Genomic DNA, 26,872 nt, shown 5'->3' with positions numbered 1-26,872 from the left:
CAATTTTTATAACAGACGTGACGTTTCATTCCGCTTCCGTTTCACCCACTGTGGGTGGCAATGCTTACGTTATTTTTTCGACTACTACAGACATAGAGGACTTTGGCCCACACCTTTACTGAAGCACATCGCTGGCAGGCTATACACATTCTTCATCAGCAACTGTAGTGATCAAGTAAGGTTGTGTAAGAGCATCATTATCGGTCGCGAGCATTTTAATCACCCGCGCAGCGCTTTCATTTTAGTTTTGTCACTCGTTTCCGTATCGGTCACTACTTTCGGCACTCAATTTGGTTGCTGTATTCCGTACCGGTGACGTTTGACAGTTGGCAGTTCATCAAATAGCAGCGCTCTTATCGCGCTACCAAATTTGGTCACCTGTCAGTCGCGCTACTGTTATAGCAGTGCGTTTAGTAGCGACCGGTAAAGTGTCAACCAATGATACTGCGCTGCCAAACGGCTTAAACTCACCACCGGTAATCTTGCTCTAAAGCAACGTACTCAAGCAGTTCGACGAACATTGACTCCGCCCCCAAGAAAACGCTTCGGTTGCTGCTTTGTTTGAACGTGTGTGAAGTTGTTCGAACAACCATTTGACAGTTGGCGGCTCGGTTGGAAAAAGTAAACCCGACTAGAAGAGCATAACAAAAATTGAACACAATTTTAACATATTGTGATATTTATAACTTATTTTGATACAATTTTGTTCTCAGTAGCCATTATGTTTCAAATGTTGTAACAGGATTATATCATAATATGATTTGAAAAATGCTTAACACCGAATTGCCCAACAGTAGGCAATTAAAATAGATGTAGCAGTCTCCCAGCCATAGATATCACAACGCTGATGTAATTTGAGAAGGTTGCCATATTTGTAATGTTGTTAATTTCATGTTCTCGAAAAATATTCTTGTTTAGTCAAAAACAAAAAAAAATGTGATTGTTGATCACAATCTAGAGACCTATCACGATCTGTAAAAATTCCAACTGCACAGAAACAATATATTTTGTATCTGATTCTGTTATAAATTTCTAACAAAATATGTTATTTTTATGATAAAATTGTAACAAAATTTGATAGTTTTTTGTTTCCAGTAGTGCAGTTTTTGATAGCAATTTAGATATTTTAACAACATCCTGCACCATGTTTCTAACAAAGTTTGTTATAAAAATTTAGTATAACATAATAACATAGGATGATATAATTTTGATATGACCTTCTAGTCGGGAAACGTTTTGATTTTGGTTTGAGTTGTCGGGGGTAGAGTCAAGGTTCGCCGAACATGTTTGAGCATTTGTAATGAAATTGCACAAACCCCCATATATTTTTTGATGGTTGGTGCTCAAGTTGACGCTTCGGTCGTTCGTGTGTGATACTGTTGGTCGAATGAATTGATTGTTCGTGCCGGTGTTGGTAAAACTTGATAGATGTTTGAATAAACGAGAGGTGGAGTCAATGTTGGTCAAACTGCTTGACCGTGTGTACGTTCCATAAGCTATTTGCCAGTCGGTCGTCAAGCTCAGACCCGACCGCATTGCGTAGGCAAGAGCACGCAAGAGCACGTCTAGCGTAATGTAGGGTCATGGGTTCGAGTCCCATCGAAGGGAAAGTGGTTACCTCCAATACATTTTCCAAATCAATATCTTCCACATAATGTACATATTCATATGAGTTTCGTAACATAATAAAACAATATTCGTGAAAGTCTCGCTAATAAAGACAAAAAAACAATATTTGAACTTATCTGCGCTTGCTGCTGTAACAATAGCCTGCTTCACTGGCGTCGCAAGAAGCAGCTACTTGTTGTACAACTTGTCAGAGCGTGTATTGGGCCCCTTATATTATGCATCTCGAGATAAAATAGAATACTGCGGCTTCCTGCTGGTTGCTTCTCAGGTAATCGCAACGGTCACTAAACACAACAGAGTCAATGAAAATCTCACCCACCGTATGCACTTGCCATAATAAACACTCTCGATTCACTCAGTGACTCCGGTTGCCTCTCACTAATACAATCGAACACTGCTGTCATTTCGCGAAAAGCACGTGGTTTTGTTTTGCGCGGGGAAATTCTGCCTATCTTTCAACACGGCGGCTATCTTGACGTTTACCTTCGCAGTCGAGCCTGCGAGTGTAAGTGCCCGAACACAATGTGAACGGCAATGTGGATGCGGCAGAACGGTAACGGCAAATTTCCAACACATGGAACTATATGGTGCAGACTAGAGTCCTATAAGAAGAGTAACGTCATGTGCCACGTTTGACAGGTCTCCTGCTCGTTTGGAACGCGCATTTGTATGAAACTGACAGATTCTGTTCCAATTCTGACACTTGACGACACTGTTATTATAGTCACTGTAGTGCAGACCACAATGACGGCGCTGCGGCAAAAGTGACATTGTACCTACTAAATCTCAGAAATTTGGAAACTTGCGAAACTGCAAAGCGGTAAACGTCAAACGTCCAAATCAAGATTAACGAATGAAAATGCCTGAGGTACTTTTAGAGATAATTTGTAAACAAATATATTTTTGTAAACAAATATGCTCATTAATGTATATATTACCTGAGAAACAGCAAGTAATGATGCCCTCCTTTTATTATACTAATATGAGTGAAAATAATGAAAATAATGTTACAAAAATAAACTGTTTGAGGCTATTTTGAACTGCCAGTATCGCCTTTCAACCATTCACATTGTGGGTTGGTCTGCGGCAAAGCGGCAACGGCAGTTTTAGAACAATTCCGCTCTGCCGCAGTTCCGTTCTGCCGGATTGGCGTTCACATTGTGTTCGGGCACTAAGACCGCCGTTAACCGTTAACGAAACCGCTGATCACCTATAGGTTTTTCCTTCTTCTGGAGCATTGCAAATATCGGCATACAGGTTCATATTTCAATTTGAAATTTTCTCCAACCTTCGGTCGGGAACAAGAATAAAATTGTCACAAAAATAAACGCAGCCATCGATACGCAATGTTAGCTGCGATTATTGACAACGTTACCCTTGAAAGCCTTAAGAAACAGACGTTGCTTCACAGTTCGACCAAAGCATTGAGCAACATACCATTTAGTTGTCCCGTAGCTCAAATCTGACAAGTTAGACTAACTGCGCTAAAATGGTTATGAGGGTAATCTTCATCCTCGCGAATGCTTGGCATTAGATTGTTTGGATTAGTAATTTTCGTCTCTCACCGTCGCCCCTCCGAAGCGCAAGCAAATGTTTGTTTGACATGATAAAACATTTATTATTTTTAATGCATAGCAGTTCCGCTTCGTCCTAAGGAATACCCTCCACAAACATCCGCATGCGAGGCCAGTTATCCATGTCACAATCCGCGGCTCAAACTAAAACCCAGGTGGGTAGAAGCTAAGCAGCAAAAGCGATTCTGGTTCGTGCATTAGTTTACCGAAGTTGTTTCGTTTACTTTGACATGCAAAACTGTCTTCTTCCAGCAAGACCTCGCAGTTTACGACATTATGAAAGGATGTCACCGCATTTGATTGGAGGCTTGTTTACTGCTAACCTAATTCCGAAATTGTTGGGATAGGCATCATCCTGGTGGCTTCATGTCCAACCTCTAAACAACCCACATGTAGTTATAACGACTAACGCCACGTGGTTTGCCAAAGGAATCTATCGGCGTTGTGACTTTCAAGGTCGATCCAATCAACAATGGCAACCCATTCGATAGCAACAAAGACAAGCTCCGTCGACGGTTTGGGATACAGCGGCCGCGGCTGGCCCGGCGTGATCGATATTGGAGCAGTGCTACTGATAAAAAGTTTTCCTCGCCAGAAATAGCAACCGATTCGATACCGTGCGCCTCCTTGACACGAATCCCAAACGATTGTTCATAAATCAGAAACAATAAACATCGAACTCGTCCACCTAATGCGGGCGTTTCAGTGAAACGATTTTAATGTTATGGGACTCATCTTGAGTCATGGCAGAACACCGGATGTGGAAATGATTATTCAATGTTGTAAACTTGTTTGTAAACACATAACATGTGTGCGATAGAGGGTGCCAAGTGATACCACAAGCTATCATTGTAGAAGGGTCGTCGCAAGGATAAATGGGCGTCGAACATGCAACCATGACCGCGCATGAATGAAGCTATTCGAAATTATCACATTGGTTCGAATAAGGGGTGCAAAATCATTAACATTTCGTAGCAAAAGTGAATATAATTGAAATTCAGGATACATTTGTAAAAAGATTATTCTCTACTCTTATGCCCTTCAGGATGTCTGTCCACATGTCAATAAATTGTAGCAGAAACCCGAGCAAAGTATGAGAGCAAATTGATAACTTGTTTTGTTCTTGTGAAATCGCCGATTATGATAACCCAGGCTGATATGATTTTGATCGTTTTAACGGTTAAAATATTATAATCTACAGCAGAAAAATCTTATAGCGACATCAAATCGAAAACAATGTCTGCTGACGATGAAAGCAAATTAAAAACTGATTTTAATGTTGGTTTCGATAACAAAATAAATAAAAAGTTTGATGTCATACTTGATGTCATATCATACAATTTAGAAATCTAAAGTAAAATTAAATCAAAACATGTAATCACTGACGAAAATAAGAATTTGAAAACAAATCATGAGTTCAATTTCATTATCATATCAAACTTTGCTCGGCTATTTACGCGTTTAAGCTTTCAACAGCTTTCTATTTTTTGACAAGAAAGGATGACTTCAAGTGTCTTTTTCTCCCGCTTAGCCACTGTGCCAAAGTCACAGAGCATCATCATCCCGTGCTTCTGGTCTTGACTGCGATTACTTCGGTCTTCGGGTTTCCAAAAATCATTATTAATCATTTAATTAGTTTCGACATCACTTCAATATTTAGCCACAGAGAAACAGACGTCTCACTTAGAACAAAATTCAATCAAAATCATAGTCACGGAGATTCCGGGATACGAGCCATAGGATGAATACGACAGTTCGCCGAATAGGGCATTTGGCCGACCAGCGCTTGGCAGCAACATCTCAGAATCGAATGAAACTTGGTGGGCATAAAGATATGGTATTTCTAAGCCACTCTGCTTAAGTAAGTTTTTCAAAAATTATCACGAGTAACATTTGATGAAGGCCCAATTTTTTCATTGATTTTTTAAAAATCAATGTGACTCTAAAATTATAAGACTTATAAAAAAAGTGTTGAATGGCGGACTGTCGTGAAATTCCCAGAAGTTTTTTGGAAAAATATCCAAAAAATTAAAAACCGATTTCTACACTGAAAAAAAAATAGTTTTAGAAATTAAAATCGATATTACAAAAAAACCTCACTATAGAAATCGATGAAATTGCAGATAGGTATTTTAATTATCTAACTTTTCTGAGAATAATGTTCCTGTGACATATTTAAGGAAAAAAAGTTTTTCTAACAAAAACTTTTTTAATGTCCATATTGAGAGAACATTTATTAGCGTGTTTTATGCCTACAGCGGCATATATAGGTTCAGCAGCCTATCATTAACCAACGACACATTTTGGACGTATACAAATTTGTTCAGGAAGCAACTTAGCATAATCTAACATAACGTGGACCAAAAGGGCGTATATTTTCCTAGATTTCTATATCAATGTTACACACAAATGACCAGATCTACAAAATTTTGATGTTTGATGGACTATTATAAATTTGTCTAAACTGTTAAATCTGAAACATAAAAGAGAGTTTCGTTCACCGAGAAAATAAATCAATGAATGTAAAGATTAAAATTGGTATAGCTTTATCGCATTTTTTTTATATTAATAATACTTTCTTATTTTTTTTTTTAAATCTTCAATTTTATTTTTTACTACATTTAATTCATATTTCTATTTGAATGCTCATTAATTTGTTAATTTACTCGAACAATTTGAAAACTTTTGGATCTTCATCAGCGTTGGAATATTTTTTAGCCAGGATTTTATTATGAGCGATTTGTATAAAAGAATGAAACTTTTGTATGCCAGTTATAGTTTTTGCTTTTTTGAAAAGTAAATCAAACTCTTCTGCCATTGTTGAGTATTGCTCATTCGATATATAACAGAAATGTAATTTAGTGATATTTTTGTCTGTTTGTGTGACTGCCCATACAACTCCCACAGAGTCTTAATAGTACAGTCCCTGCCCGATTTTGGCAACACGACCGGATTTTAATGTTGCCAAAATGGGGATGTTGCCAAAAACGGGAAAAAAATTTCATACAAAATTTCATTCTTTTTGTTTGCATGATTGAAGCTAAATACTTAGAATATGTACTACAAAGTATGTTGAGTTAATTTAAATGATGCACATGCATCATAATTGACATTTATACGATATTATTCAAAACTCGGAGATTGTAATTCAAACAAAATTGAAACAAACTCAAGAATGATAATCAATCGAAAATGTAACTAATTAACCAATTTCATAATACAAATTTAATAATAAATAATATTTTAAATTAACAATAGCGTCGGCCACGTCCTTACAAAAATTGGTGGTGATATAAAAACGTTTCTATTGTAGTCCATTGAAGTGCTGACTTCAACCTGACATCTCATAAAAATTTTAGTCCACCAAAAATGCTTCTTTTTTATCAAAATTCAATATATAAATCAAATAGCATTCGAACGGATACAATATGACTAAATGTGCTATAAATTTCGAGTTATATAATGGATTTAATTGGAGGCAAACTTTCTTGTGGTCGGTTTGATTAAGAGTAAAGTTCTGTGAACATTTTCGCTGACATTATGGAAAAATGAACGCCAGGCATAAAACGTTCCATTGATTTAGAAAATTACGTCGAGTCAAGTACGAGACACTGAAGACGAGCACACAGTTGTGGTCGAAATACGTATCTGCAAAGAAATTGGTGGAATTAAATGGAGAGTACTTAATTCGTCTTAGGCGGTTGAATACATTCCACTAAAAGCGCTTAATATATTTTTCTGAAAATGATTGGTCCATGAGCACAATGTGCACCTCGCACTACGAGTGACAGTGCGGCCAAGTGGAAGCTGGAAGATCATTTGCGGCATGCCACCTCTGATACTCGACAGCAGTTAACAAACAAAATGGTTCTCGCTGCAGGTCATCGCACTCCAGTTCTCCATGCACTACTTTCATTATTATAACTTTGAAAAGATGGAAGAATCCTACATCAGACTGAAGAGGGAAGCAAAGCAGATCGGACAAGTCATTAACACTTTGAAGACGAAGTAGGCTCAAGAAAAGACAACGGCCATCATGGCGACAAAATCAAGGTGGTTGAAGAATTCGTGTACTTGGGCTCACTTGACCTCCGATAACGATACCAGCATACAAATTTGCAGACGTGGCAGGAAAGCGTACGTTCTTTGGACTCCAAGAAACACTTTTCTTTCAAAGATGATAAGATAGTCGAGAGAAAGTATCAACGCCTCCCATTCAGTGTGCTAGAGTTCCAGACTCATAGAGGTCTCCATTTTTAGAATGCTTGAATGGCTTCTACTATCAACACACTGTACCGACGCTCATTGTTGTGTTACCAAGTGATTTGCTTCACTCAATAAGCTTCCATTGGTGAGCGTTGAAGATCATTAAACGGTAAATCATCGAACGTCCAATTTCAAAGATTTAAGAAGCTCATAACTTGTCCCGCGGCAGAGCATCAAGTTGGCTTAGATCAACCCGATTTTTTCTCATGATCGATTTTTTTCAAAGCTTACTCGAGAGCCTTACGGTTACATGTTGCCAAACTCTTTCTATTACTGTTGAACTGTTGGCAAACATGCTTTAATCAAAAGGCTCGTTATGCAATTGACACATCAGGAAACTGGAAAAGCCAACAGTGTTCTGATATTAATCGCTAGACAAATTTGCGTCAAATTTAAACAATAAGACTCTTTGAAATAATATTGTTGCTTATTATACTGAGTATGGATCGACTGTACGTTTTAATTTTATTTATTGAACGGCTACTCCGTCTTGCAATTATTACGAGTTTTTTATTTACGGGTAAATAAAAAACCCGTTGTAATAATTGCAAGACTGAGTAGCCGTTCAATAAATAATTAAAAAAAAAGCTGCTTATTATCTATACGGGAACGTAGCAGAAAGACGGATAAAATTATAAAATGACAGTTTCTCGGCTGATACAAAAGAAGAGGCACACCTCAGTGCGTGTTTTCTCTTGTTTCGGACAGCAGAACGATCGCGCGATCTGCCGAAATATTGTGTTCTGCATTGCGCGGCCGGTAATAAGAGTAGCCATCGAACAAGTAAGTGCAATGCGTGTTTTCGTCGGGAAAGAAATAAAATATCTATCTTGTGTTCGGTGGCTCATGCGCATGTCGTGCGCGGTCGAAAAAAGCGCGATCTTCAATAGTTTGCTGTAGCCATCGAACAAGTGAGTACAGAGTGCTGCGCTTCTGTACAGTCGTCCAAAATTCGAATCTCCTCTGTTTTCATATGCCACCGGGCGAGCATGTTTTAACTTTTAACTTGTGTTAATGTTATTTCCTATCTAATAGATCGCATCGCTTACCAAAGTGAATCCAGACAAATTATTCTTTGTAACTAAAACGATATCCTATCCCAAGACAATCGTGGAGATGCAGAGGTATGCTCGGGCTCTAGTAGCAACGAGAGTCGGCCTAACAATCCTATATTCGGCCTAATTCCTATATGACCGTAAGGACGTGGCCGGCGCCGTTATTGGCTTTAAATATTTGAGCTCCCGAAATTTGTACATTGAGAATGGGTAGCAAATCCCAAGCCTCATCCATTGTGTTCTCTGTACAATTTCACAGGTTCAGTCAATCACGGAGTAGCAACTACGAATTGTGCGGTCATATTGCTCATGCTCATGCTCATGATACCAAAAAAGAGGCACATAATGAGCAAAACGACTAGTAGCTATATAGCGCATTTAGAAAATCGAATGTGCTAATCACTAGTAATTAAACCTACTGGGGCTTGCTTGCTTCTGGATCACTCATGCAGTATCGGTTGCCTTGTGATGTAAATAGCGGGATTCGCTTAATAGGTGTTGTCCTATGTACCAGGGGTTCTATCACAAACGCCCGAATGACACTCGCCCGAATTCCATTCGCCCGAATGACAAACGCCCGAATTCCATTCGCCCGAATAGACCAAACGCCCGAAAAGACCAAACGCCCGAAAAGACCATTCGCCCGAAAAGACCGTTCGCCCGAATGGATCATTCGCCCGAATAGACTATATGCCCGAATAAATTCTTCACATTACTTGATGAAAAGATTTTTTGTGTTATTTTTGATTTCCTACTTATTCCATTTTTTGTTGTACTCGTCTCTCACATGTATCTAAATATTCGCTTCGTTTATGTGTGAAATAATAAGAAAAATAACGATGTAACGTACTTTCTTTTTCATAAAATTCAAGTAACGACTTGATTTCTTTATATACGTATGCATTTTTGAAGTCCTTTAAGGTAGCTTCACACCTCGGGAATTTGGTCCGCAGATTTTTTCCCCAGGGCACAAGGACCAAAATCCGGCGGAAAACTTTCCCGATGTGTAAAGCTCCATTTAACATTAATTATAAATAAAATCTACCCATCCCTGTCTTGCAATCCATTCACATAGGAAAAAAGTCAGTTTCAATCGCTCAGCATTGTTAAGAGATTCAGATATTAAAATATGTTTTATGTATGCTGTCCCCAGTCAACATTTTGATACGTATTGCAAATGATATAGGCTACCATATGCCTACAATGAATCATGTATATAATGCACAAAACCGCCATATACCTACTAAAGTGGAGGCCATATACGTACTGAATAATGACTTGCTTGAGTTTTCATAAGCATTATTACGATCTGGTGAACAGTAAACATAAAAAAAATATAACAAGCCCCGTCTCGAACATTAGACCTCTGGATCTAAAGGCCGATGCCCTATCATCGGTGCTACTAAGCAACTCTTGAAAAGCAGAACTATTTTGACAATCACAATGTAGATGAAAGTTAAGATTTAAGTACGTCGTTGTTACATATATGAACGTGACTTAAATCGCATATGAAAACTGTATACAATTATTCCGATAATGTTCATGCATAACAACGATTACGCAGCATTCCAAATGATTCCGAGCACATATTTACGATGTTGAAACGTCAACAACAGCAAAGTTTTATTTCACCGCGTTTACCTCCGAAATAGTTTTATTTAGTTGTATTTCAAGTTCTTACACGCATTTTTGGCATTGAAACGGAACGGTAATCAGCAGCGCAATAGCACTTTATGGATAGATCGGCGTTAAAGCATATCGAAAGGAATGAAGTAAGTAAAAATTAATTAATTTGTCCATAAGATTCAGTGGGCTTCGGTAGGCGTACAGGAGTAAGTAGCTATATACGTGAAATGCTCATCAGTATACGATTTGTATAACAATGCGCGTCCGTATAAACGATATTTCCGATTCAATCCGATCAAACCGATATTGTTTATTTTGATTTATGACTTTTTCGAAATGAATTGTAAATATTCCAAATTCAGGTATTAGATACGATAGTTATAATATTTTGGCCACCTTTATTAGTGCTTATATACGATTTTGATACTAAATAGCATCATATGCGATGAAATTTGTCTTTTCATATACGATCTGTGGTTGGCTGGGTCACTTATACCGGACCACAAACATCCTGAAATGAATCCAAACCTGACGGAATAATTAGAGCTGTAGCGAAAAATAACGTTGCAAGGGTATTTATTTAAACCAAACGTCAAAAATAAGAGGCGCAAATAGGAATTCACCCTTCTTTTCTTCATGCATTGTTCTTTCTAAATGTATTGAAGACGTGATTTCTTCCCTAGGTATTAAGGTTCAAGCAAAATTCGTTTCAAAGATAACCAAAAACGAAAGATACTATATGACAACATTGGACGCAGAACCTTTCTTGCGATCGACTATCCATGTTTCCTTCAACACATCATTCAGTGTTGTAAGCACAAGCCAAGATTTGGATAATTGACGGAACATTCTCAACTGCTCCACAACAATTTGCTCAAGTGTTCACAATTCACGGAACTGTGGGCGAAGGTCATCACCGTCGATTCTTTCCCTTGGCATTAATGCTAAAACACGGAAACGTATGATACAGCCTTTTGTTCATTGATGGAACGCAATTTATCAATATACGTTAGATCCAGAGTATATACTATTGGACGTTAAGATGGATGAGATTAATGCTGAGGAACGTGTCTTCCCAAATTCAAGTTTTTAGGATGTTTCTTTCTCCTCAACCAAAGTTTTGTTTTTAGAAAACATCTGCGATTGGGATTACAATCGGCATACAGGAAGAATTACAGACTTTAACTTGCCTATACAAAGTTTGTTATCTTTGCACTTTTGTCAGGTTAAGATATAACAAAGGCATTAAAGGAGGTTCGAAATATTGCCCAAAGAAACGTAATTTTTGTTATGTAAGCAAGTATTATGCGAATGGGGTATACCCGGTATAATGAACGTTATACATAAATGACCCAAACAGCCCATGACATAAAGAAGGCAGAATTATGCCAAACGACCATTATGCCTAACGTACATTATCCCTAACGTTCGTAATGCATAACGTTCATTATGCCTAACGTACTTAAGCCTAACGTAGCGGAATTATGTGAACGGTCGCAAATCAACGCACAAAAAGACCACTAGAGACCCACTTTTCTCCCCTTCACTATGATCGGTCTATGAAAAACCCCTAAACATTATTCCTCGAACTTCCACTAACATTTTAGGGTGGCACAATAAGTGGAGTACGCTTTTGAAACGAGGAAGTCCTCCGTTTTATAGCGTTCCAAAACAGTTCCAACTAGAAGAAAGAAATGCGACCACTGATACTCTACGACCACTGTAGTCTAAGAAGACATATAGAATGAAAATAGCAGAAAAGAATGAAAAACTAGACAAACGTTCATATATTCCAGGTGATTGGCATATTTTTTCTTTTAATATGATTAGGAAAAATAACATGTTGTTATAGAATCTGGAAGTATATATAAATATATGACCTATTCGGGCGAATGGTCCATTCGGACGAGTGGTCTATTCGGGCGAATGGTCTTTTCGGGCGTTTGGTCTTTTCGGGCGAATGGAATTCGGGCGACTGTTACATTCGGGCGTTTGTCATTCGGGCGAATGGAATTCGGGCGAGTGTCATTCGGGCGTTTGTGATAGAATCGTACCAGGTGTGAGTCAGCTTGTCAACGACAAAATCAGTGAGGATGCCCAAAAATACGACATTCTACGGTGGGCTGGTTAGATTAGGGTAGTGTGAATAGGGACATGGAAAACGTGAATAAAAAAAGCGCAGATAAGTTTCAATAGAAATTGTTTGCAATGAGCGGTAATACGAGTGGTGGTTCATTATTTCAGTGAAAGTGCCCACTATTCGTACAGAGCCCATAATACGCATATAAACCTTATTAACATTCACTTTTGGTTTTGTTTATCCTATTACATATTAATAAAAAGGTTTTAGCTCTAAAAAGTAGTAAAAAAATATTTTCAAGGTTGTTGCCAAAATCGGGAAAAAAATGTTGCCAAAAACGGGTGTTGCCAAAATCGGGGGTAGACAAAAACGGGTGTTGCCAAAATCGGGATGGGACTGTATTTCCATAATCTTTGGCAAGACTTGCTCGTTTTGCCATTCGTTTGAGAGTGCAACTAATAGCATCGCAAGGGCCTTTTCCGTGCAATGTTGCAAAAAGTGCCATTCTGCTTCTAAGTCATGTTTTAAACTGAAACTGCACAGACTTGCAAAGTTCTTTTTATTTTTATAATGTGCTGCAGCTTCACCAGACACAAAAGTAATTTTTGTAAAATCGATCGACTGTTTCAAAAAGTCGATTAATTTTGAAATAAATAAGTGAACAGCTTTTGTGTCATGGGTCATTGCTTCTAATATTATAATAAAGCATTCGTTTACGTTTTCTTATTTACTGTTTTTTTTAAGTAAACTTCAAAAGGATGTACTGTTGCCTGGAAATCATTCCAATGATGAGCAGCATTTTGGATAATGAATGAATAATTTTCAGAGAAATCCAACAGTAAAAGTATTTCACTTTGACCTAAAGTACTCTTTTTATCAATGCAATTATTTGTTTTTTTTTTTGTTAACCCAATTGTTTTTAAGTTACTTCGATCAAAAAGTCAATACAAACCCTTTTCAAATGTTGGTCGACATTAATGTTAGACTATGCAAAATTGCTTCCTAAACTTATTTTTTATAGCTCCAAAATGTGTCGTTGGTTGATGATAGGCTGCTAAACCTATATTTGGCGCTGTAGGCATAAAACACGCTAATAAATTTTCTCTCAATATGGACATGGAAAAAGCTTTTGTTAGAAAAACTATTTTTACTTAACCTTTTGTCTGTGCTCTGGGGTCAATATGACCCCAGGCCACTTTGAGTGGCTGCCATTTTTTTAATTTTCAACCGATTCTCCTAATTTTTGGTAGTTTGGTAAAACTCGCCGAGATCTGTCTCCTAGGTGCAAATTCACTTCAAAAATCTTGAAAATATGCGCTACAGTGTACTTTTTTCAAAAAACTTACGTTGTCTGTGCTCTGGGGTCAAATTGACCCCAAATTGAAATTGCTATAACTTTTATAATGTTTGGCCAATTTTTGATTTTTGGGGCTGTTTCGAAAGATAATTTAATCATCTTTCAGGTCGTTACCAAAGATTGACTATAGGTGGGCGGGTACATCGCGGGGAGGGGTTTTCGTAAAAAGGGTACAAAAATAGTGATTTTTCATGCTTATTTTACTTATATCTGAAAATCCTACCCATTTTGAACTGCACCTTTTCAAAAAGGTTATGAAGGAAGGTGTGTGCTTTGATATGAGGCATTGATTAGTTTAGAGCTTGGTCGCTAGGTGGCGGTATATTTGAATTCATTAGTTTAGACTACTCAAGTAATTCCGATATATGGAATTTTCCTCATTGGAAATATTCTTATCGCACAAATTTGAAATTTGTAAAGATGACGTCTTTAATAAAGTTCGTCTGGTGGGAATGGACTGTCATGTGACGGAATGAATAATTAGGAAATTTACAAATAGGTGGCGCTAGCGGACTTGCAATATTCTTGCATATATGAAATATTGCTTTAGCTTGAGATCCCTCATACCTACACTCAAGTTGTATTCGGCAACATTGTTCAGGATGTCTAGCACTACAAAGCGGTGCTCAATATAATGAGTACGTCTTCCAAATTTTGAATTTGTGCGATAAGAATATTTACACTGAGGAGAATTCTATATATCGGAATATCTTAAGTATTCCAAAATAATGAATTCAAATATACCACCACCTGGCGGCCGAGTTCTAAACTTATCAACGCCTGATGTCAGAGCACATGCCTTCCTGCATAACCTTTTTAAAAAAGGTGCAGTTCAAAATGGGTAGGATTTTCGGATATAAGTAAAATAATCATGAAAAATCACTGGTTTTATACCCTTGTTCACTAAAACCCCTCCCCGCGAAGTACCCGCCCACCTATAGTCAATCTTTGGTAACGACCTGAAAGATGATTAAATTATCTTTCGAAACAGCACCAAAAATCCAAAATTGGCCAAGCATTAAAAAAGTTATAGCAATTTTAATTTGGGGTCAATTTGACCCCAGAGCACAGATAACGTAAGTTTTTTTGAGCACAGACAGAAGGTTAAATATGTCACAGGAACATTATTCCCAGAAAAGTTAGACAATTGAAATACCTATCTGCAAAAAAAAATTCATCGATTTATAAGATTAAGTTTTTTTTGTAATATCGATTTTAATTTCTTAAACTATTTTTTTTTCAGTGTAGAAATCGGCTTACAATTTTTTTGGATATTTTTCCAAAAAACTTCTGGGAATTTCACGACAGTCCGTCATACAACACTGTTTTGTAACTCTTGTAATTTTAGAGTAATATCGATTTTTAAAAAAATCAATGATAAAAAATTAGGCCCTCATCAAATGTTACTCTTGACAATTTTTGAAAAACTAAGTATGCAGAATGGCTTAGAAATACCATATCTTTATGCCCACCAAGTTTCATTCGATTCTGAGATGGTACTGCCAGCCCCATAGAAGAGTTGACGCGAAATTCGTCAATAGGACATTTTGGCCGAATAGAGCACTTGGGTGAACTGGTCATTTGGCCGAATAGGATGTTTGGCCGAATGGGACATTTGGCCGAATAGGACATTTGGCCGAATGGGACATCTGGCCGAATAGGACATTTGGCCCAATAGGACATTTGACCGAATAGGACATTTTGCCGAATAGGAAATTTGGCTGAATGGGACGTTTGGCCGGATAGGACATTTGATCGAATAGGACATTTGCCCGAATAGGATATTTGGCCGAATAGGACATTTGGCCGGATAGTACATTTGGCCGGATAGGACATTTGATCGAATAGGACATTTGCCCGAATAGGATATTTGGCCGAATAGGACATTTGGCCTAATAGGACATTTGCCCGAATAGGACATTTGGCCGGATAGGACATTTGGCCGAATGGAATGTTTGATCGAATAGGACATTTTCTCGAATAGACATTTGGCCGAATAGGAAATTTGGCGGAATGGGACGTTTGACCGAATAGGATATTTGGCCGAATAGGACATTTGGCCGGATAGGACATTTGATGGAATAGGACATTTGCCTGGATAGGATATTTGGCCGAATAGGACATTTGGCCGAATAGGATATTTGGCCGAATAGGACATTTGGCCGGATAGGACATTTTGGCCGAATAGAGCACTTGGGTGAACTGGTCATTTGGCCGAATAGGACAATTGGCCGAATAGGACATTTGGCCGAATGGGATGTTTGGCCGAATGTGACGTTTGGCCGAATAGGACATTTAGCCGAATAGGACATTTGGCCGAATAGGATATTTGGCCGAATAGGACAATTGGCCGAATAGGAAATTTTGCGGAATAGAACATTTGGCCGAATGGGACGTTTGGCCGAATAGGACATAAGGCCGAATAGGAGATTTGGCCGAATAGGACATTTGGCCGAATAGGACATTTGGCTGGATAGGACATTTGGCCGAATAGGACATTTGGTCGAATAGAGCGTTTGGCTGAACAGGTCATTAGGCTGAATAGGACATTTGCCCGAATAGGACTTTTTGGCCGAATAGGACATTTGGCCGAATAGGACATTTTGGCCGAATAGAGCATTTGGCTGAACTGGTCATTAGGCCGAATAGGACATTTGGCCGAGTAGGACATTTGGTCGGATAGGACATTTGCCCGAATAGGAAATTTGGTCGCATAGGACATTTTCCCGAATGCAATTTCGGCGAATGGGACATTTGGCCGAATAGGACATTTTGCTGGATAGGACATTTGGCCGAATAGGACATTTGGTCGAATAGAGCATTTGGCTGAACAGGTCATTAGGCTGAATAGGACATTTGCCCGAATAGGACTTTTTGGCCGAATAGGACATTTGGCCGAATAGGACATTTGGTCGAATAGGACATTTTGGCCGAATAGAGCATTTGGCTGAACTGGTCATTAGGCCGAATAGGACATTTGGCCGAGTAGGACATTTGATCGGATAGGACATTTGCCCGAATAGGAAATTTGGTCGCATAGGACATTTTCCCGAATGCAATTTCGGCGAATGGGACATTTGGCCGAATAGGATATTTGACCGAATAGGTCATTTGGCCGGATAGGACATTTGTTCGAATAGGACATTTTGGCCGAATAGAGCATTTGGCTGAACTGGTTATTAGGCCGAATAGGACTTTTGGCCGAATAGGACTTTTGGCCGAATAGGACTTTTGGCCGAATAGGACATTTGGCCGAATAGGACATTGAGCCGAATGGGACATTTGGTCGAATAGGATATTTTGGCTGAATAGAGCATTTGGCTGAACTGGTCATTAGGCCGAATAGGACTTTTGGCCGAATAGGACATTTGCCCGAATATGAAATTTACCCGAATAGGACATTTGGCCGAATAGGTCATTTGGCCGAATAGGTCATTTGGTCGAATAAGACATTTGCCCGAAAAGGACATTTGCCCGAAAAGGAAATTTGCCCGAATAGGTCATTTGGCCGGATAGGACATTTGGTCGAATAGGACATTTTGGCCGAATAGAGCATTTGGCTGAACTGGTTATTAGGCCGAATAGGACTTTTGGCCGAATAGGACTTTTGGCCGAATAGGACTTTTGGCCGAATAGGACATTGAGCCGAATGGGACATTTGGTCGAATAGGATATTTTGGCTGAATAGAGCATTTGGCTGAACTGGTCATTAGGCCGAATAGGACTTTTGGCCGAATAGGACATTTGCCCGAATATGAAATTTACCCGAATAGGACATTTGGCCGAATAGGTCATTTGGCCGAATAGGTCATTTGGTCGAATAAGACATTTGCCCGAATAGGACATTTGGCCGAATTGGTCATTGGGTCCAAGAGTTCACCGAACGAAACAGGTCACCGGGCCAAACAGGTCATTTGGCCGAATAGGTCATTTAAAAGTGAGAAATGGGAAGTGAAAAGTGAGACGTCTCACTTCTCACTACTTATTACCCACTTCTTACTGTGAAAAGTGAATAGTGCGAAGTGGGTAGTGAGACGTCCTACTACTCACTTCACTCACTTTTTTACAGTGAGAAGTAAGAAATAAAGAGTGAATAGTGAGACATCCCGATTCTCACTCCTCATTTCTAATTTCTCACTGTAAAAGATGAGAGCAATGTAATGTAATGAGATGTCTCACTACTCACTTCGCACAACTTATTTTTCACAGAGAGATATGCGGAGTGAGAAGTAAGACGTCTCTGTGAAAAGTGAGAAGTAAGTTGAAAGACGTCTCACTTCGCACTACTCACTTTTTAAAGTAAAAAGTGAGAAATAAGGAATGAGAAATTAAACGTCGCACTTCTCACTCCTGATTTCTAACTTCTTACTGATGTTACATTTGTAAGTTTTTTGTTTTTTCGAGCGCAAAGATTTGGAGTTACATTATGCGTAGGAAAGATTTGCAAACGGTGATATCAAATCTTATGGAGGGTGGCTGAACGCAAGCCGCAGAATGAGTTTCAATCGCCCAGTGAGCGATGATATAGATAAAAGAGGGAAACGCGGATATATTAAACGAGTGTTTTCTGTGGGAAGATGAGTGCCCTAGCAAGAGGCCGGAGGGACAGCGTAAAAATAAACTACACTAGTCAGCGTTGTGGAATCAAAGGGAAGAGTTGTTTCCTTCTCGGAAAATTCTAAGAAGTGTCAGAGTGAGTTGGTGCAAAGGTAACTCGTAATAAGGACCCCGGAGACTTTCGAGGCGCACCAATCGACCCGCATCATTGTTCGGCCATCCCGTCGCATAGCTACCCGATCGACGGCTCTACAGCAGTTTGTGGACTCCTTTGAGAAACTTCCGGAGATTTTTTTTTGTGGAACATCCGGAGTAATTCCTTTGCGGATCTGAGTTCAGGAGAAAATCTGGCAAAATAGGTGAATTTTGGTATATGTCACTTACAAAACCCAATGCAATCCATTTCACCAATATTCTATCAACACTTGAGTAATATTTGAGTCCTCTCCGGGAGCGGCAAATTAGATTTCCGTTGATTAATTTGCTTTTATGGTGTATTTAGGGGAATATCGGGCAAAATGACCTTTCCAAAGGTTTGTCTGCTGCAGTGAAAATATTACCAATCGATTCCTCGGATTTTTTTTACATAAGAATGGGTCTTTTCCGGAGCTCTAAAATAGCGGCATCTAAAAAAGTACCGTTACAGGCCCTTTTATTCCCACTGTGGGTCGTCTGGGAAATACCCTCTGGGATTTTTTTCGAAAACTCCTATGCTAATGTAATAGGCAACTGCTTTGTGAAATTCATTTACGATTTCCGTCGGAGCTCCTCCGAAAATTCATCTTCGGTAGCTCAGCAAGGCAAGAAGTGGTCGCATTTGTGAATATTGCTAAGAAATTCATAATATTGTAATGATCTTTTGTGTAGGTCTAAGAATGAGTTTACTTTGTGAGTTGATGGAATACGCTTTTTAACTTTCTAGATATTTGCTTAAATGCATCTACACCGTGCTTTTTGGAAGATGCAATAAATACAAATGATCCACAACGAGACTAAAGCCCTCAGTACACAGTTTGTCATGATGACAATTATCGAGTCAGCCTGAAATCCATGTCGATTTGTAATCAGTCTGATAGATGTCCGCATGAACTTGACAAATATTTGTCAATATGACAAACAGTGGACTGCGGGCCTAAAACGTTTTTATAATTTTGCAACGTAAATCTACTTATTTATAGTATTAATGAAAAATGAGATGATCTTACTTTGTCGGGATGAGGGTATGAGACTTATGATGAGGTCCTTCTTTCTCTAGCAGCCTCAGTATGACACGCTGCCCAAGGACTCAAACGTGTGCGCCCGTTGATGCTGAATGCAATGTCTTATATTGGAAATGCTAAATTTTGCTGTGAGTGTTCTGTATGCCACCGGATCCGATCGACTTGGGAATGCTTACGTGTGCTTGCTCTTTGGCACGTGCTTGTCGTTCGATCTGCTTCCGGTGTTGCCAGTCGCGCAAACTGGCATCCGCAATCCGTTTTTCCTGGGCTCGCTTCAGCTGCTGGCACCACAGCAGCGGATGGTCCGAAGGGTCGTGCGAAAACCCCATCTACCAGTATCGGGCCCACTGCGAATAGCCGTAACTCGGTGAAAAGTCCTGCCGAAACCGGTGCCAGTCCTGATTCCACAGTTCCGAACTGGCGGTAATTAGCTCCGATTGACCAATCTGCAACAGGAATGGATCCATTCCCACTCTACTGAAACACTTTATCACTGCATCGATTTTCAACCAGCAGGGCTATCACTTTTTAACCTAGATCTATCACCCTCGTTTCACACTCGGCGAAACACTTTCCCTTCCCGATTGGTTGGTTCCCGTCCGTGGTGGGAATCCTTCACAGTTTTAAAATTTTTCCCTAGAAAATTGTTCACTCTAGCACCAACACTTCTCCACTCGGGAGTTCGCGCCGCGAAACCCGTACACCTGCGACGGCTTCAACGGTCCAAGGGAAACTGCCGTCCCGCACGGGTACGAACTGGCCTGGGAAAACACGACCGATCTTGCCTCAGGCGAATTGCAAAACGGAAATCACGACAGGCGCGAGTGATACACTTTGCAACGGCAAACAGGATTTCGATCCAACAAACCGGGGAGAAGTCGCATTCGATTGGATTGGTCTGGGGCTGGCTGGTTGGATTTTTTCGCAAATGAGCCTTGCTGCAGTCCGTACCCTATACAGAAGCGAGCGAAAAGTTGTTCCCGCGTGAGCTTTTGTTTTTTTTTTTTTTGCTCACAAATTTGGTTCTGCTGAGTGATGAGGAAGGGGGAGTTGAAGAGGATATCGGCAGATGGGAGGAACTCGGTTCTACATTGACACGCGATTCTCACGGTCGACTTTATGCTTAGGATAGCTACCCCTTTTATCGGAGTAGTTATTGCAGCATTTTAATAAAACTGATTCTTGGCAAAATATGTTAGCCGTAGGAAGTTGAGAAATGTGATTTAGCGAATAGGATCACATTGATCAATCAATTTGAAAAACCTAATAAAAGTCACTTCTCATCTACGTTCTTCCTGTAATAAAATAACGTAATGCTAAATATTTGTTTTGCTCTGACTTGCCTGTTCATGATGCTAACTTCACACAAAATTAATTTTCAGTATCCGCCGTAATGTTTAGATAGATCGCCTACCGTACAAATAGTACTGTTCGCAAGACTCATGAGGGCTTAACTTGAATTAGCTACACTCGGTATCTTCAGCAGCCACGTCGCACAGAAGAGTAACTAGAACCAATTCGTGGCCAAAACCCAAAATATTTTTTTCAACATTTTTACATTGTTAAATTTTTTAAGGATACTAAAGAACATTCTGCATACTGTGGCTATTTCATAAGTGTCCCAGATTATTGTAAAAAAAGACTATTGGGGCTTAAAAATTAGGTTTTAAATTGAACTTTTCGTGCTTTATTTGTGAAGAATCGAGCAAATTTGATTTTTGCATGTCAAAAATGGTATAATCAAGCTATTATTTGCACACAATGAGTAAATTATAGTTGTATGCCTCTATTCTGCTTATCACTATAATCAAATTATAAATTTTATGTTCCAGGTGAAGGCCACTTAAGAACTACTATTTTTGTCTATTTTTCGAGTTTTTCTTTGAATGAAAAGGTAATCTATACGGCAAGATCCAGCGAAGAGCGAACTAAGCATAGCACATGAAAGCTCGTCAGCAAACGTCCGCAAATTAAAATTTGAGCTATTTGAATTAAATGTGATTTTTTATCATTTTCAAGCAAATTTTTACCATATTTCTATTTGAACCAGCACATATAACGACGCTAGTGAAAAAAGATTATGGTGTAAAGATAGTATGCATATATTTTGTCATGACTAGAAATAATAAATCGTTCATAAAGCACGTTATATATTTTTTGGAAATCTCATATTTAAACCACTTCCCATAAATTCTGCATCAAATGTTTCTCTGCAGAGTAACAGTCAGAGTAACAGTCCAAATTTTGGTTGAACTCATTCTTGTCACTTAAGGTTAGAATACGCATCCAATCATATCCTTTACATCTTCTGGAACATCAACCGACATGATAAATTGTTTTGGGATATTTGGGAGTTTAGAATTTGCGATCTACAACTACGACATTTCATTAGCTTTCCAGTTACTCAAAATTTCGGTATGATTCAAATCTTTTACATCTTAGAAAATCAACAGATATCTTAGGATAGATTTGGTATATCCTGGGTCATCCAAATATTCCAAATCTATGGGTCAGAACATTCGGTTTACAAACACGACTCTAGTTCTATGTCGTCACTCAAAGTATATAGCATCTCCTTGTAGATCAACGGACATTGTGTGATAGATTCGGGATATTATGGGTTCTACAAGCCTCAAGGATAGTTTGGATGGCCCAGAATAATCCAAAACTATCTTACGATAACTGTTGAGCTTCCAGGACATAAAATGGATATAATCGAAAACATATCGGAACATTGAGTAACAAAAAAGCTTTTTTAGCAGCTATAGACCTCATGACCCGAACTTAGAAATAGTTTGGATGACCCAAAACATCCCAGAGATATCGTACGGTGTTTCCTTGCCTTCAATGACAAACACGGTTGAATGCGTTTTGAAACTTTTAAAAACGAGAAAAGCCTTTTGGCAGCTGTAGATCTTAAGTTGTAAAATTAAAGGTAGTTTCGATGGTTTAAGACGTCCAAGGAAAAAAGTAGTTAATTGATTGTCATGGTAACTTTCAATTACGGTTTCTTGCTACACAGTAAAATTTACGCATTTGGAAACCAATACGTTCACGTAGTGGAAGCACTGGTTTTTATTAAAAAAAAAACTTTATTATTTTGAGGTTTTTATCTGATTTTACATTGTTTAGATAGATTGCAGACAAATTGCATTTCACTTATAATTCACACTTATTACTTCATCCTAGGCCACAATACGCCTAAATAACAGCAAGAAATAGTTTTGGCCACGATTTGACATTTTTACTCCTATGTGCGTCGGTCGGAGCAATCATGCATTTCTCATGTATTATAAAAACGATTTAAAAGTGACAATTGAGACTTGAGAAGTGAAAAGTGAGATGTTCAAAGTGAGTAGTGATACAACAAGATGAAGTAAGAATGTAAAAGTGCATGAACATAAGCATGATTGACCGTTGGCGGTTGCTACTCCATTATTGCCGGATCAGATGTGATTACACCAGGAACCAACAGATTAAATATACTCGGGATCAGTAACTTATAAATTTATAAAAAAAATTACAATAATAAAGAAAGAAATTAAATAAACGTCATCAGTTGTAAATAATTTGGGAATTGGGAAGAAGTTTAATGAATTTTTCGCTAGGATGAAAGCCGAGAGAAATCCTCTGCACTTTCACGAGTATCCATTGGGAGTTAGAATTGGAACAGGATTGTGTAGAAAACGTCCTGGCGACTTGACTTGACTTGATGGGCTACAGCAACAGATGAACCTATGGCCGAATGGAGTATCCTTCTCCACTGGACTCAATCCTGGGCCAATCGTTTAAAGTTGCCCTGAACATTAAGCCCCCTCAGATCCTCTTCAACTGCAAAAAGCCATCGGCCAAGCCTGCGGCCTTTATACACCTGGTACAACTCGTGATTCATGCGACGCCGCCAGATACCGTTCTCCTGTTTACCGCCGAGTATTGTCCGCAGCACCTTACGCTCGAACACTCCGAAAGCTCTCCGATCAGCCTCCTTTAACGTCCATGTTTCATGGCCGTATAAAGCCACCGGAAGAATCAGAGTAGTATACAGCGCGAGTTTTGTTTTCGTTTGCAGACTACGGGACTTAAGCTGGTTACGAAGTCCGTAATAAGCCCTATTTGCAGCTACAATACGGCTTTTCACCTCGCGGGTGACATCATTACAGCACGTCACTAATGTTCCAAGATACACAAATTCTTCACCCCTTCAAATTTTTCACCATCCAGCACCATTTCGCTACCACCACCACTAATAAACCCACGTTAATTGCCAGCGACCATGTACTTCGTTTTGCTGGTATTGATCGTGAGTCCAATCCTCGCTGTCTCCCTATTAAAAGGCACAAAAGTCTCTTCCACGGCACGACGATCAATCCCGATAATATCGATATCGTCGGCAAATCCCGGGTGCATATGCGATATTGTGATACTGGTACCGCTTCTTTGCACACTCAGGACTCTTCAAGCGGTCTCAATCTGTTGAACAGAATTCAAGATATAATTTTGTTATTCCTCAGTAATTGGCGCATTCCAGTCTGTGCCCTTCCTTAAACAGAGGGCAAATGAGGCCGTCCAACCAGCTAGCAGGCATTTCCTCGTCTTCCCATATTTTCGACATAATATGGTGCAGAACTTCATAAAGCTGCTCATTGCCATGTTTGAGAAGTTCAGCCGGGAGCTGGTCCTTCCCCGCAGCCTTATTTTTTTCAGCTCTTTAACAGTTTTTTTAACCTCATCCTGTGTAGGCAACTCCACAGTTTGTCTATCGTCGCTAATATTTATTCTGTTCACCGATGCACCGCCACTTCCACTATTCAACAAAGTCTCGAAGTGTTGATTAACCACCTGGCAGCTACTTCGGTTTTATCTGTCAGCAAATTCCCTTTTTGGTCGTTGCACATGACGGGAGATGACGCTGTCTTTCTCCGTACGCCATTGACAGACTCATAGAACCACCGCATATCGTTTTGCTCCATTTTCACTGCGCCTCGCTAATCACTTGTTCTTCATATTCTTTCTTCTTCCTGCGGTGGGTTCGTTTTTCGGCTGCTCTTGCTTCCTTGTACCGATCTCTATTCCATTGGGTACCCGATACCAACATCCGGCTTCTGGCAACGTTCTTCTCGTCTGTCACTCTCTGACACTCCACATCGAACCAAACCGTCCTGGGTCGCCTCTGTGCAGTGCCTACCACTTCTCATGCTGTAGTGCTCACCGCTCCATGGATCGACTCCCATAGATCGTTGATGTTGTCGCTAACGTTATAGCACACGTGACACGTTATAGCACTGGTTCCGGGTCGTCGGAGCCGGACGCTATGCTCCACCCGCTATCATTGGACCGACTTCGGCACTCGACCGGTCACTCGCTGAAGTAAAAAAGGGCTCCAGATCTGCGCAGATCTGGAAAACACCGAGTCAATGCTAAAAATAGTGAAGGATATTCAACAAGCCTTACGTCGGTTCTGAGGAAAATTCCAACGCCGGGGAACTCCTTGTCAGAGTAGGATAGATCTGCCGCCGGGGATCATCTGAGTAGTTGGGAGCTTAATGGCACAACGAAAAAGGGTTTGAGAATGTCAAGAAAATTATGCTGGGAGCTGAAGTTCATGTTCAGTTCGCAGTTATGGTTATGGAACAACTTCTCGCAAGGGCAGCTGTTGTATAATTGGTAATACGTCCGTGTACTTAATAGAATAGTGTGGGTTCAAGTCCTACCGGCAGCCGAATCTTTTTTCACAATATCTCATGAAAACACATTAAAAATGGCAAACTTAACTATGTGTATCAAAATTAAACATCTTTTCCAAAAAAAAAGAAAAAATCAGACTTCCCTCACAAGTCATCAATCAAGATAAATATAATATTTATAAATCGGTTTTGGGTAGTCGTGGCCATTGAACCGAACGCTATGCCACACCCAGAATCTCTGGACCGACTTTGGCATCCCACCGGATTCATGTTGTAGTGAGGAAGTGCCTCGGACTATCTAGGTGAGATATTGGCAATAAACTTCCACGTCGTCGATTTTCGGGGAAGCTCTCGCTGCCGGGGGACTTCCCGTCGGAATAGGATAGATTCGCCGCCGGGAACTGTCTGAGTAGGTTGCGCCCAGGTAACCATACGCAGTAATCCTTGCATGCGACTATAATGCTGCCACAGAGCTATCAAACTTTATACTGGCTCTATAATAGCCCTATAGCCGAAAGGGCGAAATATAGTACTTATGGTTATCTGAGGAGCACGTCAAGAACTGAATGGCTAACAAAGATGTAGTGGTGCTGAATGACAAGAGGAAGAGATACAGTGTGCGTCGAAGATCAAGAGACGCGCAAAGTGATAAAAAATGCTTCGATGAGAACAATGTAGCGAACTAGTAGTGCTTGCAAGAGGTTGAACACGTGAAGTACATTGAGCCCAGCCCGAAGCATTAACTTCCAGTAAGTCCGGGGACCAGCAGCAGGGACTATGTCCAAGGGCTTGACGATCCCTCCCCAGGCCATCTGCGAGTTGTGGGGCTTGCCTAGGATGTGGTGGGGTTTGACAGTGGGCCCTGTTAAACCTCTATAAAAAGCTGCATGTATCCGTAAGTAGGCCCCACCAAAGCGACCGTGTGCCGCTCAAAGCGCACAAGCCCAAGTCCTGGTGTTAGGTGGGACGCTAAACAACCCTGACACGACGGCCCTCCGACGAGACAGGAGGTTTGCGCAGGCCCAATAAGCCGCCTAGAAAACCAATCATTACGAACAATATAAGAGATAATGCGACTCGATATAATCGGCAAAGACCTAGGCGACGAATAAAGGATCACGATTGGAAGCTTGGAACATGGAATTGCAAGTCGCTAGGTTTCGCAGGTTGCGACAGGATGATCTACGATGAATTACATCCCCGCAACTTCGACGTCGTGGCGCTGCAGGAGATTTGCTGGACAGGACAGAAAGTGTGGAAAAGCGGGCATCGAGCGGCTACCTTCTACCAAAGCTGTGGCACCACCAACGAGCTGGGAACCGGCTTCATAGTGCTGGGTAAGATGCGCCAACGCGTGATTGGGTGGCAGCCAATCAACGCAAGGATGTGCAAGCTGAGGATTAAAGGCCGTTTCTTCAACTATAGCATCATCAACGTGCACTGCCCACACGAAGGGAGACCCGACGACGAGAAAGAAGCGTTCTACGCACAGCTGGAGCAGACATACGATGGATGCCCACTGCGGGACGTCAAAATCGTCATCGGTGACATGAACGCACAGGTAGGAAGGGAGGAAATGTATAGAACGGTCATCGGACTGGATAGTCTGCACACCGTATCGAATAACAACGGCCAACGATGCATAAACTTCGCAGCCTCCCGCGGAATGGTAGTCCGAAGCACCTTCTTTCCTCGCAAAAATATCCACAAGGCCACATGGAGATCACCTAACCAAGAAACGGAAAACCGAATCGTGGTTAACTTCGAAGAAAAGTAATTCCAGTATCGGAGTCTCTGGCTTCTCTGTCGTTAGAAATGATAGAG

General features: G+C 40.1%; 1 protein-coding gene across 11 annotated transcripts in view; it reads right to left on the bottom strand.

Moving 5' to 3' along the window:
• The window catches only part of LOC134216986 (uncharacterized), a 37,943-nt gene extending 17,824 nt beyond the window's left edge, over window positions 1–20,119 (bottom strand). For 4 of the 11 annotated variants that reach the window (XM_062695782.1, XM_062695774.1, XM_062695768.1 and 1 more), the window contains exon 1: window positions 19,350–19,677. Coding sequence is in view for 5 of the 11 variants with exons in the window: in XM_062695745.1 (XP_062551729.1) it covers window positions 19,541–19,693 (153 nt within the window). In the remaining 6 variants the exon portion in view is untranslated. Of the gene's footprint in view, window positions 1–19,349 lie in introns of all 11 variants that reach the window. The other 7 variants (XM_062695758.1, XM_062695751.1, XM_062695761.1 and 4 more) reach the window with 4 other exon arrangements.
• Between the last annotated feature and the right edge of the window lie 6,753 nt (window positions 20,120–26,872).

The sequence above is a fragment of the Armigeres subalbatus genome, chromosome 1 (assembly GCF_024139115.2).
Source record: "Armigeres subalbatus isolate Guangzhou_Male chromosome 1, GZ_Asu_2, whole genome shotgun sequence".
NCBI classification, from domain to species: domain Eukaryota; kingdom Metazoa; phylum Arthropoda; class Insecta; order Diptera; family Culicidae; genus Armigeres; species Armigeres subalbatus.
Note: the sequence above shows the minus strand (reverse complement) of the source record. Positions and strands in the feature narration are given on the sequence as shown.